The 16,674-nt window shown below is 49.1% G+C and overlaps 1 protein-coding gene across 4 annotated transcripts in view; it reads right to left on the bottom strand.

The window, feature by feature from the left end:
* LOC140420636 (uncharacterized) overlaps positions 1-16,674 on the bottom strand; it is a 39,637-nt gene that overhangs the window by 17,138 nt on the left and 5,825 nt on the right. For 2 of the 4 annotated variants that reach the window (XM_072504640.1, XM_072504641.1), the window contains exon 2: positions 8,641-9,868. In XM_072504640.1, the coding sequence (XP_072360741.1) occupies positions 8,815-9,510 (696 nt within the window). In that variant the 5' untranslated portion in view covers positions 9,511-9,868 and the 3' untranslated portion in view covers positions 8,641-8,814. Of the gene's footprint in view, positions 1-1,343; positions 2,434-8,640; positions 9,869-16,674 lie in introns of those variants that run through there. The other 2 variants (XR_011946485.1, XR_011946484.1) reach the window with 2 other exon arrangements.

Here is a 16,674-nt window from a genome sequence, read left to right on the forward strand (position 1 = left end):
CCCGCCGGAGAATCCTGTTCGGCTGGTGGTCAGCAGCACCACCCAAAGCTGCAGACTGGCTGTCCGACCTCTCGGAATCTCTCCAAATGGAGAAAATCAAATTCGCCATCCGAGGGTCAGACGACGGCTTCCACAGAACGTGGGAGCCATTCACCCAATTGTTCCGGGACCTGTTTGAGGCCAACGAACAAGAGGAAGAATAGCCAGGTAGCCAAGAATCAGGGGAAAGTGGCCAAAGCATGAAAGGGAGAGATAGACTGGGGGGGGGGGGGGGGGGGGGGGGGGGGGGGGGGGGGAGACACGACACAGCTAAACCTAAGAGGAAAGTAAGGCGAACCACGGGAAGGGGGGAGGGGAGGGATTCAGGCTGATTGACAGATTCACGCTCACTGCTTCCTGTCCTGGACACAGAGACCTGAAAATATTCATGCAGGCTGCCAGACAGATAGATGTCGATATTACTGGATGGAAAATGTGTGTAATATACAGACTGTATTCACTTACTTTCTCTCCCAATTTTCCTGAAGGTGCTGAGCAACAAATCTAAACTCACTAAAATCTGTACAAGAACATAAGAACTAGGAGCAGGAGTAGGCCATCTGGCCCCTTGAGCCTGCTCCACCATTCAATGAGATCATGGCTGATCTTTTGTGGACTCAGCTCCACTTTCCGGCCCGAACACCATAACCCTTAATCCCTTTATTCTTCAAAAAACTATCTATCTTTATCTTAAAAACATTTAATGAAGGAGCCTCTACTACTTCATTGGGCAAGGAATTCCATAGGTTCACAACCCTTTGGGTGAAGAAGTTCCTCCTAAACTCAGTCCTAAATCTACTTCCCCTTATTTTGAGGCTATTCCCCCTAGTTCTGCTTTCACCCGCCAGTGGAAACAACCTGCCCGCATCTATCCTATCCATTCCCTTCATAATCTTATATGTTTCTATAAGATCCCCCCCTCATCCTTCTAAATTCCAACGAGTACTGTCCCTGTCTACTCAACCTCTCCTCGTAATCCAACCCCTTCTGCTCTGGGATTAACCTAGTGAATCTCCTCTGCACACCCTCCAGTGCCAGTACGTCCTTTCTCAAGTAAGGAGACCAAAACTGAACACAATACTCCAGGTGTGGCCTCACAAACACCTTACACAATTGCAGCAGAACCTCCCTAGTCTTAAACTCCATCCCTCTAGCAATGAAGGACAAAATTCCATTTGCCTTCTTAATCACCTGTAAGCCAACTTTTTGCGACTCATGTACTAGCACACCCAGGTCTCTCTGCACAGCAGCATGTTTTAATATTTTATCATTTAAATAGTAATCTCTTTTGCTGTTATTCCTACCAAAATGGATAACCTCACACTTGCTGGTGTCTCAGCAGAAGTGTTGACCGAGTGAATCCCTTCTCACACACGGTGCAGGTGAATGGCCTCTCCCCAGTGTGAACTCGCTGGTGTGCCTGCAGATTGGGTAGCTGAGTGAATCTCTTTTCACAGTCAGAGCAAATGAACGGCCTCTCTCCAGTGTGAATTCGCTGGTGTGTCTGTAGGTGGGATAACCGAGTGAATCCTGTCCCACAGTCAGAGCAGGTGAACGGCCTCTCCCATGTGTGAATTCGCTGGTGTCTCTGCAGGTGGGATAACCGAGTGAATCCCTTCCCACAGTCAGAGCAGGTGAATGGCCTCGCCCCAGTGTGAACTCGGTGTGCCTGTAGGTTGCTTATTTGAGTGAATCCCTTTCCACACTGAGAGCAGGTGAACGGCCTCTCTCCGGTATGCAGGAGCTGGTGTGTCAGCAGATGGGATGAGATTCAAAACATCTCTGTGCAGTGGGAGCAGCTGAACGGTCTCTCCCTAGTGTGAACTTGTTGGTGTGTCAGCAGTCTGGAAGAAGTACTGAACCCCTCCCACACGTGGAGCAGGTGACTGGCCTCTCCCCGACGTGGACTGGCTGGTGCTTCTTCAGATTAGATAACTTAGCGAATCCCTTCTCACACTGAGAGCAGGTGAACGGCCTCTCCCCAGTGTGAATGCGTCGATGAGTTTCCAGTGCTGATGGGAATCTGAATCCCTTCCCACAGTCCCCACATTTCCATGGTTTCTCCAGGGTGGGGGTGTCCTTGTGTCTCTCCAGGTTGGACAATCAGTTGAAGGCTCACACAGATCTCCCCGCTGTTTTTTTCTGGCTGTGTAACTGGTTAAAGCTCATTTCAGTCAGTGCTCTGGAACACTCTCATTCAGGTATGTATGTCTCAGTGAGTTTCCAGTCACACTGATGGTTAAAACCATCTGAAGCAGAAAGAATAGACTAACCTTTTTCCTTCTCGATTCAAAGGCCGATGATATTCAAGTCCCAGTGAATTGAGTGAATGTCAAATCGAGACGCGAGGTTTGGTTTGAGATTTCGGTCTGTCATTCTTCCTCTTCTGATATCCTGTAAGAGGAGTTTACAAAAGACATCATTGTCAGTATAGGATAGAGATTCATAACAGACATTTCTGGTTTCTATGGTCCTCTCTCATTTCCCCAAATCTGTAAATCGTCATCCCACACACACCCTCCATTCTCACTCTGCTGTATCTAATATTCACCCTCCCAATTCTCCTGAAGGTGCTGATTCAGGCTGATTGACAGATCCATGCTCACTGCTTCCTGTCCAGGACAAAGAGACCTGGAAATCTTCAAGCGGACTGCCAGCCTAACGGAAATATGTAACAGGACGAAAATTGTGTTTAATGTATAGGATTGTTCCAGTTGGTTAAGATACAGGAGGTAGTGATTGATCATGAGCTGGAATTTTCTGCCTATGAACGTCCTCAAGCAGAGATGATCAATAATTTCTAACTGAATTAGATGGACGCTGCAGGGTTACTTTTGTCAATAATAAAGATTATTATCCTCCTGTAACCAAAGACTATCCTCCTCACTATTTACCACCACCAATTTTCACACAATCCGGGAATATACTTAGAGACCTGGGCCAACCTTTGCAGAGTCTGCACCCTCCCTGGATTCACTTCCTTTTCCTTCAGAAAACCAGAGTCCTTCCGGTCCTCCAACTGCTCCCATTGGTCAACACCTCAGCAGAAAGGTCAGGAGGTGGGATCTTCCTGCACATGTGCAGCTTCCCATCGCTCCCAAGATCATGCGCAGTCCGAGCCGCCCGCCCGGCGAATGGAGCGGTTTCACCACCGCAAGGGATTATGGGGGCTATGACCGCCATTACTCATCCTGAGTCCAGTCTCCAAACTCCTTGGAATAGGATGAAATGGGGGGGGGGGGCACGAATGACCCCACCCTGACACACAGTACATATGGGTAGTCAGTGGAGTTGATTGTGGCGCCCCCTTAGCAAAACAGCTTGTTAATTTAAGGTATAAAGATTTCGACGCCTGGGTGAAATATTTGGGGGGGGGGGGGGGGGAGGCGCAATAGATTAGTGTGACACTGAACTAGAGAGTCAGCGCCTTCAGGGGAGGAGATTTTGGGGGAAAGCAGGAGGAGATAATGGGATGAATTAGTGTTGAAATCAATAGGAAGGAGAGAATATCTGGGGAATGAGATGTAGAATTTGTGTCACATCACGGTCTTGGACAACCTTCATGAAACTTTCTTTTACAATTTTCCTGGAAAATCCTTGACGTATTTTATTAAGTCAAATGTGCTATCAAAGAGGGCGGCACGGTGGTGCAGTGGTTAGCACTGCTGCCAACGGTGCTGAGGACCTGGGTTTGATCCCGGCCCTGGGTCACTGTCGATGTGGAGTTTGCACATTCTCCCCGTGTTTGCATGGGTTTCACCCCCATAATCCAAAGATGTGAGGGTTAGGTGGATTGGCCACATTCAATTGCCCCTTAATTGGAAAAAATATAATTGGGTACTCTATTTTTTTTTTAATGTGCTGTCCAAATGAAAATTAATGTTTTATTGAGGACGGCCACTTGAACTCCCCGACTACTCCCAAACACCAAGTACCTGTTCATGAACAGTCTGATTAACTATCTAATTCATACAACCCAGCCCACCCATTCTCAGTGAGTCTTCATTTCTCAATGTTCACAATGAGTAGGCTTGGTCACTTTTCTCTCCTCAAAATACAAGACTGATGGGCTAATTGAGGTCATTAAAATTATCAAAGCTTTTGATAAACACAGTGGATGTTTCCCACTTGTAGGGGTAAGAGCAAAACTTAATTCAGGAGAAACGTCTTTCCAGACAGTAATGAGAATGTGGAACCCACTACCAGTGAGTGGAGGTGAATAACATTGATACATTGAAGAGGAAGCTGGATGAACACATGAAGGAGAAATAAACAGACGGACACACTGATAGAGTCAGATGGGAAAGCATGGGAGGAGGATGAAGTGAAGTAGAAATACTAGCAGAGATTGGTTGGGCTGAATGGCCTGTTTCTTTGCTGTATATTCAATGTAATTTAACCTGGTATTGCCTTTAACTCTGACATAGTCCATTCCAGGCTAAAGAGAGAAGTTTCACTCACAGAACGTTTCAGATCATTGTTTCCAGCTATTGTCCAATCAATGCCTTTGTCAGTCTGGTGTCTCAGTGAGTTGCTGAGGTAATAAATTCAACTACAAACATCAAATGTGATGTCTTCTGATATATCTTTGAAGAGCAGGGGCGTCATTCTCCGACCCCCCCGCCGGGTCGGAGAATGGCCGTTGGCCGCCGTGAATCCCGCCCCCGCCGAAGTCTCCGCTCCCGGAGATTAGGCGGGGGCGGGAATCCGGCCGCGCCGGTTGGCGGGACCCCCCGCTGGATTCTCCGGCCCGAATGGGCCGAAGTCCCGCCCAGGAATTGCCTGTCCCGCCGACGTAAATCAAACCTGGTATTTACCGGCGGGACCAGGCAGCGTGGGCGGGCTCCGGGGTCCTGGGGGGGGCGCGGGGCGATCTGACCCCGGGGGGTGCCCCCACGGTGGCCTGGCCCGCGATCGGGGCCCACTGATCCGCGGGCGGGCCTGTGCCGTGGGGGCACTCTTTCCCTTCCACCTCCGCCACAGCCTCCACCATGGCGGAGGCGGAAGAGACTCTCCGCACTGCGCATGCACGGGAAACTGACAGCGGCCGCTGACACTCCCGCGCATGCGCTGGGAAACTGACAGCGGCCGCTGACGCTCCCGCGCATGCGCCGCATTTCCGCGCCAGCTGGCGGGGAAACAAACGCCATTTCCGCCAGCTGGCGGGGCGGAAATCCCTCCGGCGTCGGCCTAGCCCCTCAATGTTGGGGCTAGGCCGCCAAAGATGCGGAGCCTTCCGCACCTTTGGGCCGGCGCGATGCCCGTCTGATTGGCGCCGGCTTTGGCGCCAGTCGGCGGACATCCCGCCGTTGGGGGAGAATTTCGGCCCAGATCTTTTTCAAGTGGACTGAATTGGTGATATTTTCTCGGTCACAGTCCTTTCCGGCAACAATTATTATTTATCAGTCTTATTTAAATTATGGAGTTTGTTTTATACAGTAAGAAGTCTCACAACACCAGGTTAAAGTCCAACAGGTTTATTGGAAATCAAAAGTTTTCGGCGCACTGCTCCTTCATCAGGTGAAGTGAGCAGTGCTCAGAAAGCTTGTGATTTTAAATAAAGCTGTTGGACTTTATCTTGGTGTTGTGAGACTTCTTACTATGCCCACCCCAGTCCAACGCCGGCATCTCCACATGTTTTATACAGGACAAAGCACCAGCTTGTTGAGTACCCCGTCCACCACCCGAAACAGTGACTCCCTTGACCTCCAGAGCACAATGGTAGCAGTGTGTGTACCATCTACAAGATATTTCACGGTACCACAGTGATAGGGCAGGGCATTAGCACAATAATAGGGGCAGGACGTTAGCACAGTAATAAGGGCAGCACGGTAGCACAGTGGTTAGCACAGTTGCTTCACAGCTCCAGGGTCCCAGGTTCGATTCCAGGCTTGGGTCATTGTTTGTGCGGAGTCTGCACATCCTCCCCGTGTGTGCGTGGATTTCCTCTGCGTGCTCTGGTTTCCTCCCAGAGTCCAAAGATGTGCAGGTTAGGTGGATTGGCCAAAGTAAATTGCCCTTAGTGTCCAAAAAGGTTAGGTGGGTTTACGGGGACAGGGTGGAAGCGTGGGCTTAAGTGAGGTGTTCTTTCCAAAGCCAGTGCAGACTCGATGGGCTGAATGGCTTCCTTCTGCACTGTAAATTCAATGATTTATGAGCTCACCAGGGCTCCTTCGACATCACCTTCTAAACCCATAACCTTGACTGTCATGAAGGACAAGGGCAGCAAACTCATGGGAACAGCACCAACCACTCTGTGTGGCAGCGAGCTCCACATTCTCACCACTCTTGTCCTTCTCTTCTCCTTCATCTGTTCATCCATTCTCCCCTGATCCTTTGCTTTGTTGTGAGTTTTCTGTATTTAACACAAAATGACTTGGAAATGAGTCATTTCCACAACACGTGCTTTTACAGAGCAGCATGACCAGGAGAGAGTCTCTCCCATGGAATTGAAATTCACATCAACAACAAAATGCAATCGGCATGAAAAATGCCTCCACAATCGAGCAACTTAACTGAGAAAACAGACCCTGGGATTTCAAGATGAAACCCCTTCATCTCTTACATGACTTATCAAAGTCCGTAATATATTTCTCCATGGATGACCACCTAGTTCCTGAAATCTATCAAAGGTTAACAATGCTTCTTATGCTTCCAACAACTCATCTTTTTTATACGACTTATCCAAAACGGTAATGGAATATCCAATCAGTTTTCAGTATCCAAATCATCCTCAACGAATTCCGAAAATACTTTCCTTATAACCTTGTATTTTGCTGTTAATGATGAAGCCAAAGCCCTATCCAGCCTCTTTCAGGGGAAGGAAGTGACCCGTGTCCACATCTCAGCTTCACGGTTCCATTCCTGATATTGTTCTCCCTCCGAGAAAATTCATGGATAATTAAAACCTGTCCTTCTGCCATTCTGTCACTAAAATGTCAGCAGCAATGTGCTTCTTCTCAGAGAGAGAGAATGAAACTTCTTACACACCAACACAGCACCAAAGTTTAGTGTTGATCCTCTGCTACCATGTTATTCAAAATAGTAAGAAGTCTTACAATAGCAGGTTAAAGTCCAACACGTTTGTTTCCAATCATTTCATCAGGTGACTCGCCTGATGAAGGAGGTGTGCTCCAAAAGCTAGTGATTCGAAACAAACCTGTTGGACTTTAACCTGGTGTTGTAAGACTTCCTACTGTGCCAACCCCAGTCCAACGCCGGCATCTCCACATCATTCAAAATAGTGTCTGCAGAGGAAGAATCAATCGAAAGCTGAGTCGTACTTTGAACAGGTTTATTTCCAAAACAACAGAAACGCAGATACTCTCCCAGTTCCCCACCCTCACCCTTATCCCATCTACCCTATCCCCACCCTCCCACGCCCAGTTCTCCTCCCCTGAAGGTGCTGACTCTTTCCTAATGTTCACAATTAAAGGGCTGGTTTCCCCAGGAGATGGCTGACATTTGAGGGGGCAGTAAATTAATATCAGAGAGAGAAATTTCTACTGTTGTTATATGGTACAGATTAGATCTATCATTGATGGTTCTGTAATAAAATATATTCGTTATTATTTCTAGTTTTGTGATGTAGTTGTGTATCTATGTTTTATTTTTCCAGTCATAGAGTGATTATAGCACAGAAGGAGTCCATTCATTAATTTGAAACCATACCGAATCTGCTGAGCAAACCAGTCAGTACAATTGTACCTCTATATCCATGTTCCCCTGTAAGTTTAGTTCCTTCATGCTCCCAAGCTATTTCATTTTGAAATCAATAATCATCGCAGCTTCCACCAACCTCACAGGCAGGAAGTTAGAAGTCCTGACAACTCGCTCCTAAATAAAGTTTTTCCTGCACACCCACCTCTAATCAAGCAATACAGTTCGGCTGCACAGTGGTACAGCTGCTCACAATTCCAGAGACACAGGTTCGATTCCAGCCTTGGATGTGACTTGGGTGACATATCCTTTTGGTAATGTGGTGACCAGAATTGTAGGCAATATTCCACGTGTGGCCTAACTAAGGTTCTGTACAGCTGCAGCATGACTTGACAATTTTTATACTCAATGCCCGACCAATGAAGACAAGCATGCCGTCTGCCTTCTTAGCGACCTTATCCACCTGCGTTGCCACTTTCAGTGATGTTTATTGTAATTTCCCAATCTACCACAACTTGCCCCTCATACCATGACAGTTTCCTTCTGCGAGAAACACCCAGATAAATTAGGCAAAAGAACCATGTAACCACCATAGCCCATCTTCATGGCAACATGGCTGCTTTAGGAACTAAATATCTTCCAACGTGCAAACACCTTTTCATTCTGTGCTCCTCGTCAAACTTGGAACCAGGTAATCGCAACGAGGCTCAAAAATGGTCAGCCCACCGGAGGCAGAGGTGTTAGACCGGCCAGTCCAGCAGAAAGAAACCCTCCAATCATCACCATTCACCAGATGTCAGAATGAACAAAATGCAGTCCTGGATGTCAGTGAGAACAGAAACAATAACAACGGAGCCAACATCTGTAATTTATTGTGAACTTGTTGGAGCCACAACAGATGTGATGAATCACAACCCCCCTCCCCCCCCCCCCCCCCCCCCACCCCACATTGAGAGCAGATGAATGGTCTCTCCCCAGAATTAACTCACTAGTGTCTCCGTAGTTGGGACGGATCATTGAATGTCTCCCCTGCTCAGAGCAGGTGAATGGCTTCTTCTAGGTGTGAACTCGCTGGTGTTCCTGCAGGGCGTATGGATATCTGAATCCCTTCTTAAACTAAGAGCAGGTTAACGCCTTCTCCCCAGTGTGAACTCGCTGGTGTCTCCGCAGGTTGGATAACTGAGCGAATCCCTTCCCACACTGAGAGCAGGTGAACGGCCTCTCCCCAGTGTGAACGCGCTGGTGTATCTGCAGGTTCGATGAAGTAGTGAATCCCTTCTCACACTGAGAGCAGGTGAACGGCCTCTCCCCCGTGTGAATTCGCTGGTGTTTCCGCAGGTTCGATGAAGTAGCGAATCCCTTCTCACACTGAGAGCATGTGAACGGCTTTTCCCCAGTGTGAACTCGCTGATGTATCTGCAGGTTCGATGAAGTAGTGAATCCCTTCTCACACTGAGAGCAGGTGAATGGCCTCTCCCCAGTGTGAAGTCGCTGATGTTTCTGCAGGCTCTTTAAAGTAATGAATCCTTTCACACACTGAGAGCAAGTGAGCGGCCTCTCCCCAGTGTGAACTAGCTGGTGTGTCCGCAGGCTCAAAGAAATAGTGAATCCCTTCTCACACTGAGAGGTGAGCGGCCTCTGCCCAGTGTGAACCTGCTGATGCGTCCGCAGGTTCGATGAATCAGTGAATCCCTTCTCACACTGAGAGCAAGTGAACGGCCTCTCCCCAGTGTGAATGCGTCGATGAGCTTCCAGCTGAGATGGGAATCTGAATCCCTTCCCACAGTCCCCACATTTCCACCGTTTCTCCATGTTTTGGGTCTCCTTTAGTCTCTCCAGGTTTGACAATAAGTTGAAGCCTCGTCCACACAAAGAACACGTGTACAGTCTCTCCCACTGTGGATGGTGTGATGTTTTTTTCAGGCTGCGTAACTGGTTAAAGCTCTTTCCACAGTCAGTGCTCTGGAACACTCTCACTCGGGTGTGTGTCTCTCGGTGCTTTTCCAGTCACAATGATGGTTAAAATCTTTTGAAGCCGACAGAACAGACAAACATTTCTCCTTCCAGATTCAAAGTCCGGTGATATTCAGCTCCAAGGAATTGAGAGACTCAGCCAGATTGAGACGTGACTTTTGAGATTTCTGTCTGTAATTCCTCCTCTTCTAATATCCTGTAAAAACAATGTCAAAAATTCATCACTGTCAGTACAGGATAGAAATTCAGAACAGACAATTCTAGTTCCTAGAGAACATTCTTCCCTCTCTCATTCCCCAAAAGCTGTAAATCTCCATCCCACACACTCTCCCTCCATTCTCACTCTGCTGTATCTATTGCAGGGGCTATTTACCACAGGGCTAAATCGCTGGCTTTGAAAGCAGACCAAGGCAGGCCAGCAGAACGGTTCAATTCCCGTAACAGCCTCCCTGAACAGGCGCTGGAATGTGGTGACTAGGAGTTTTTCACAGTAACTTCATTGAAGCCTACTTGTGACAATAAAACAATTTTCTTCTTTTCTTCTTCTTCTAATATTCACCCTCCCAATTCTCCTGAAGGTGCTGATTCAGGCTGATTGACAGGTCCATGCTCACTGCTTCCTGTCCTGGTCACAGAGATCATAACAAATAGGAGCTGCAGTCAGCCATTCGGCCCATCAAGCATGCTCATTTATTCTGTAGGATCATTGGCCGATCTATGTCAGCAACATTCTCAGTGTTATTGACCAGAGGCTGAGTGTGCTGGCTTAATATCTGTGAGCTCAGGGCGCCGAGCTGTAAAACACCAAGGAAAGGATCGACGATCCTGAGGAGGGAATCCTGAATGTTGAGCAAGATGCCTCCTCGGGGAGGCAAGAATTAAATCCTTGGAAAACCGGCTGAGTGATGTGGTGGACTCCTGGAGAACTTGGAGAACCGAGGGTCAGAGAAAGAATATCCGAGTCGTCGGCCTGCCAGAAGGTGAGGAGGGTAAGGCTCCCATTGGGTTCTTCGAGGACCGGCTGCCACATTTTCTCAAGCTGGATGTGAAGCCTGGGTGTTTCAAATTAGAAAGGGCATCGGATCCTGTCTTTGAGTCTGAGGGATAGTTTTCATCCCAGGCCTGTAATCATTCACTTCCACAACTTGAAAGATCACCAGAGGGTCCTGGAGACGGGTAAGGCGAGGTGGGACCTGACTCCATGAGGAAGTGAGGATTTTTTGGCAGCCACACAAACGAAGCATCGAGGCTTCAATGAAATCTGAAGGGAACTCAAGGCTGCGGGAGTGAATTATTTTGCTTTATAGGTCCAACGCCGGCATCTCCACATCAAGAAGGGTGTTGACCGTGGCACATTACGAGATCAAGTCTTTCGATAATCCGACTACTGTCTTGGTCTTCGCTAAATCCCTGAAGGGCAAGGATTGGAGCGATGATTTGCAGCTCAGACTAACTCGGGCTCTATTCCGGACTCTTTCCCTATCATGGTGTTGTTGTCTGAATTTGTTATCTTTTATCCTGTTGAAGGGAGTTGTTATTCTGTGAGCAGAATGTCGCCTTCTTCTCCTCGAGTGTTCCAGGGACTCGGATTATCTTATCTCAGTTATGGTAGATGTGCCGTGTGCTGATTATCCATCATCTTTCTTCTATTATCCGAGCGGTAATCATTTTTTATAAAAATATATTTTTATTCAAATTTTTAACATATTTTCAACATGGGTCACTTCCTTCCCCTTACAGAGAAAAGAAAAACAAAGAACACATAAGTAAACATCTTACAACTACATCGCGAATTCCCCCAAGATACAAACCCCCCATTAAGCAATAATAAACACAGTAGTAAACACAAAGTACACCCCCCCCCCCTCCCCTCCCGGGTTGCTGCTGCTGCTGACCACCTCCTAGAAAGTCTAGGAACGGTTGCCACCTCCTGAAGAACCCCTGCACCGACCCTCTCAAGGCAAATTGTACCCTCTCCAATTTAATGAATCCTGCCATGTTGCTGACCCAGGCTTCCACGCTTGGGGGGCTCGCATCCTTCCACTGCAGCAGAATCTCCGCCGGGCTACCAGGGACGCAAAGGCTAGAATACCAGCCTCTTTCGCCTCCTGCACTCCCGGCTCGTCCGATACCCCAAATAGTGCTAACCCCCAGTTCGGCTTAACCCGGGTGTTCACCACCTTAGAACAGTCCTCGCAATGCCCCTCCAGAACCCATCCAGCACCGGGCACGCCCAGAACATATGGACGTGATTGCTGGGCCCCCCCGAGCACCTCCCACAACTGTCCTCCACCCCAAAGAACCTGCTCAGCCTCGCCCCTGTCATATGTGCTCTGTGAAGATCCGAGCATTAATCATGGCAGAACCAAGTGGCGCCATTGCCGAAGGGTGGGTGTTGATGGATGCAGGTCTTCACGGCTGGGTCTAAAATGCGGGAGGGACATTCGATCCCCAATCCCTTGTTGGCCCTTCTTTTCTTCTCATTTTGGAGAAGGTATCCTGAGGGTAACGACAGTCTGGCCGTGGGGTTAATCCTTCGGGTCCTCAGTCTTATTGAGGAATGTCCCCTTGGATCTATTGTGGTGGTGATTCTTTTGTATTTTTGTTATTTTGGGAGGGTTTATGTGTTGCTAACTTTATCCTACTCTGGTACAGACGGGGCTTTTATCTGTGAAAGGAGTAGTTTGGGGAAACTTTGGTGCCTGTGGTGGAAAGTGAGTTGGAGGAGGGGGTAATAGGGCACGCCCGATTGTGGTGTGAAAATCTGTTCCTGTTCTCTCTGTCGTCTAGCTAATGGTAGCAGTTAATCTGCAAATTTTCTCAGGGAATGTACGGGGCATCCATCACCCTATCAGAAGGAAAAAGCTCCTCTCCTTTCTTAAGGAGAAAATTGACATAGCTTTTGTTACAACCTGCCTGTTTACCATTGGCTGGGGACTAATGACAATCCCATAATCCTGTGGGAGTATGAGCTTCCCCAATGAGGGGGCCGGAGAAATCATTAGCAGACTCCCTGTATAAATAAAGCTGGCCAGTTTGGAACCAGCCAGGAAGGAGTGAGCAGCAAGCGAAGTTGCTGCTGTTGTGTATATATATATTATTGTAAATAAATGTTATTTCTTTGTATCCTTAAAACTTGTGCTGGATTCTTCGTGGCCCTCGCAAAACTGGCAATGAGGGTTAAAGTGAATAGCTGTCTACACTGCTGAAGCCACCTCCCTGGATTTTTGTTGGATACAGGTTGGAAGTTATTTTCTATTACACCATGTATGGACGTTTGGATGTTTTTGATGCTGCGCTGGTAAGCTGGAACCAGTATGCACAACGGATGCATTACTATTTCCGGGCTTCCAATATCACCGAAAACGAGCGCCAGGTGGTCATATTGCTCACCGCCTGCGGCCCGCATACGTTTGGGGTGATTAGGAGACTTACGTACCCACCTGCGCCGGGCACCAAAACGCTTGATGAACTTGTGAACTTAGTGGGCAACATTATTTTTTTAAAATATATTTATTAAAGTTTTTTAACACAACTTTTCTCCCTTACAACCAATAACCACCACCCCCCCTCCCCCGTAACAAAAAAAAAAACGAGAAATCGCACAGAGCAAGATGTATACATGGCAAAATGATATATTTACACAGCTTTGTACACTGGCCCTCACCTGTATGTGCCAGTTTCCCCAACCCTTCATGTTATCTCTTGCTCATCCACCCTCCCAGGCAGTCCCCCCTCTCACGCCCCCTCCCAGGACGTTCCCCCCCCCCAAAAAGGTTGCTGCTGCTGCTGACCAACCTTCCTCTAACTCTCCGCGAGATAGTCTAGGAACGGTTGCCGTGGGGCAACATTTTAACCCAACCCCGTCCACGATAGTCCAACGTTATCGGTTTAATACCGCTGAGAGGACCCCAGGAAAATCCCTTGCCGACATTCTATCCAAGGCTACGCAGGATTGCGGAGCACTGTGACTATGGTGAGACCTTGTCAGAAATGTTACGAGACCGTTTGGCTTGCGGTATTAACAATGCGGCCACCCAGAGAAAGTTGATAGCTGAGCTAACATTGACTTTTCAACAGGCCATTCAAATAGCATTGTCCCGAGAGAGCGCAGAATGAGGAGTGCAAGAACTACAGGGAATGGAGGTGCATGTCTTGGGGTGCAACCCCTTCCGTCCAAAAACGTCCCCCAGAACTCCTGCGGTACCTTGGGCGAGGCGACGTCCGGATCGATGCCAGTGGCTGTTGGACATTCCTCCCCGAAGGGAGCCTTCTCCAGAACCAATGGATGAGGAGCCATGTCCATGTCAGACATCGGACGCCGGTCCTGGGGGCGCCAGAGGCGCCGTCTCTCTGACCGAAACTGGGACCAGCCCAGGGGCCGTACCTTCTATGTGGATGAACCTGCGGCGACTACTCCTGAGGATGTGGAGACGGAGGACGACTGCCTGCAGCTGCATTGTGTGGCAGCTCCCCATGTGGCCCCTTTAAGGTGACAGTAAGGGTGAATGGTCACCCACTTGAGATGGAGTTGGAAACTGGCACAGCGGTCTCAGTGATCGCCCAGAGGACATTCGACCGCATGAAGCAGGGTATACAGACCCTTACATTAACTGACACACAGGCCAGGTTGGCCACCTACACGGGGGAACCATTGGACAGCGCAGGAACTACGATGACCCCTGTTGTTTATGGACGCCAGGAGGGGCGTCTCCCACTTATCGTGGTGCACGGCCATGGGCCCAGCCTGTTGGTCAGGACTGGTTGCGCCATTTGCTCTTGCAGTGGCAGCACATCCTCCAAACAGTTTCTGGAGGGTTGACTGAGGTGCTAGGACGATACCCAGATGTATTCCAGCCCGGGTTGGGGAAAATAAAAAGGGCCATAGCCCATATCCAAGTCGAGCCAGGAGCCACGCTGCACTATTTCCGGGCCCGCCCGGTGCTTTACACCTTGCTCGAGAAGGTAGAAGGGGAGCTCACTCGTTTGGAGACTTTGGGTATTATCAGGCCCATCCGTTTCGCTGATTGGGCAGCACCAATTGTACCTGTAATGAAGCCAGATGCCACAGTTCGCTTGTGCGGCGACTATAAACTTAGTGAATACGGCTTCCCGACTCGACCAATATCCAATGCCTCGCATAGAGGATCTCGACGCGAAGCTTGCAGGCGGACTCTCATTCACAAAATTAGATATGAGTCACGCCTATCTACAGTTGGAGCTGGACCCTGCCTCCCGACCATATGTAACAATTAACACACACCGGGGCCTGTATGAATATACACATTTGCCCTTTGGAGTATCCTCTGCCTGCGCTATTTTTCAACGCGTTATGGAGTGCATTTTGAGAGGTTTACCGCGTGTCGCTGTCTACTTAAACAACGTTTTGATTACAGGGACGTGGGAGCAGAAACATTTGAAAAATCTGGAGGCTGTCCTCAAGATGTTTTTCGGAGGCTGGAGTCCGTTTACGTTGCACAAAGTGCGTCTTTCAGGCGAAGGAAGTAGTCAACCTGGGTTATCGGGTGGACCGCGAAGGTTTGCACCCCGTTGCAGAGGTGCGCACTATTCAACAGGCCCCCGCCCCGACTGACACTTTGCATCTTCGTTGTTTTCTCGGCCTCGTAAACTATTACGGGAAGTTCCTCCCCAATCTGGCAACTACGCTGGCCCCGTTGCACCGTCTGCTAAAGGAAAATCACACCTGGGTCTGGGGTCAGCCGCAAGAAACCGCTTTCCGGCGGGTAAAGCAACAATTGTCGTCGTCTGGGTTACTTCCCCACTATGATCCTGGAAAGCCTTTGCTCGTCACATGTGATGCATCCCCGTATGGTATTGGGGCCGTCCTGCCCCACAAGATGGAGAACAGGGCCGAGCGGCCGATAGCTTTCGCCTCCCGCACATTGACTGCAGCGGAAAAAAAGTACGCGCAGATCAAGAAGGAGGGCCTTGCAGTGGTCTTTATGGTGAAATGTTTCCACCAGTATGTGCATGGCCGCCACTTCACTATCGTGACTGATCATAAGCCTCTGCTGGGACTTTTCAGAGAGGATAAGCCAATACCGCCCATTGCTTCCGCACGGATCCAGCGCTGGGCTTTGTTGCTCACTGCATACGAGTATTCTCTGGAGCACAAACCAGGAACGCAGATAAAGAATGCCGCCGCACTGAGCCAATTGCCTTTATCGACCGGCCCCATGTCGACCCCCACGACCGGTGAGGTGGTTGCAACCCTAAATTTTATGGACACCTTGCCTGTCACGGCATCACAGATCTGCGAGTGGGCCCAGACAGAGCCAGTCCTGTCAAAGGTTTGGCACATAGTCCTGTATTGTCGGCAGCATATACAGCTCCCAGGCGAGTTGCGGGCATTTTCGTCCAAGCTGTCAGAATTCAGCGTGGAAGACGGCATCCTCTTGTGGGGGACGCGTGTGATTGTCCCGGAAAAAGACAGGAGCTGATACTAAGAGACTTACTTGCACAATGGGCATCCAGGTGTGACCAAAATGAAAATGTTGGCCCGGAGTTATGTCTGGTGACCAGGTCTCGACACCGACATTGAGAAGGTGGCCCAAAACTGCTCCATTTGCCAGGAGCATCAGAAGCTTCCGCCGGCCGCGCCTCTACATCACTGGGAATGGCCAGGGCAGCCTTGGGCACGCTTGCATGCGGATTTCGCCGGCCCTTTTCAAGGATCCATGTTCCTTCTATTAATCGACGCCCAGTCTAAATGGCTAGAGGTGCACAAGATGCTGGGCACAACGTCCTGCGCAACAATTGAGAAGATGCGATGGTATTTCAGTATGCATGGCCTCCCCAAGGTGGTCACGGATAACGGCACTCCATTCACAAGTGAGGAGTTTGCGAGGTTCATGAAGATGAACGGCATACTCCATACCCGCACTGCCCCTTACCACCCGGCTTCAAATGGGTTGGCGGAGCGAGCAGTGCAGACATTCAAACGAGGCCTAAAGAAGCAGTCTTCCGAGTCAATGGACACGA

This window comes from Scyliorhinus torazame, chromosome 5 (genome assembly GCF_047496885.1).
Source record: "Scyliorhinus torazame isolate Kashiwa2021f chromosome 5, sScyTor2.1, whole genome shotgun sequence".
NCBI lineage: Eukaryota > Metazoa > Chordata > Chondrichthyes > Carcharhiniformes > Scyliorhinidae > Scyliorhinus > Scyliorhinus torazame.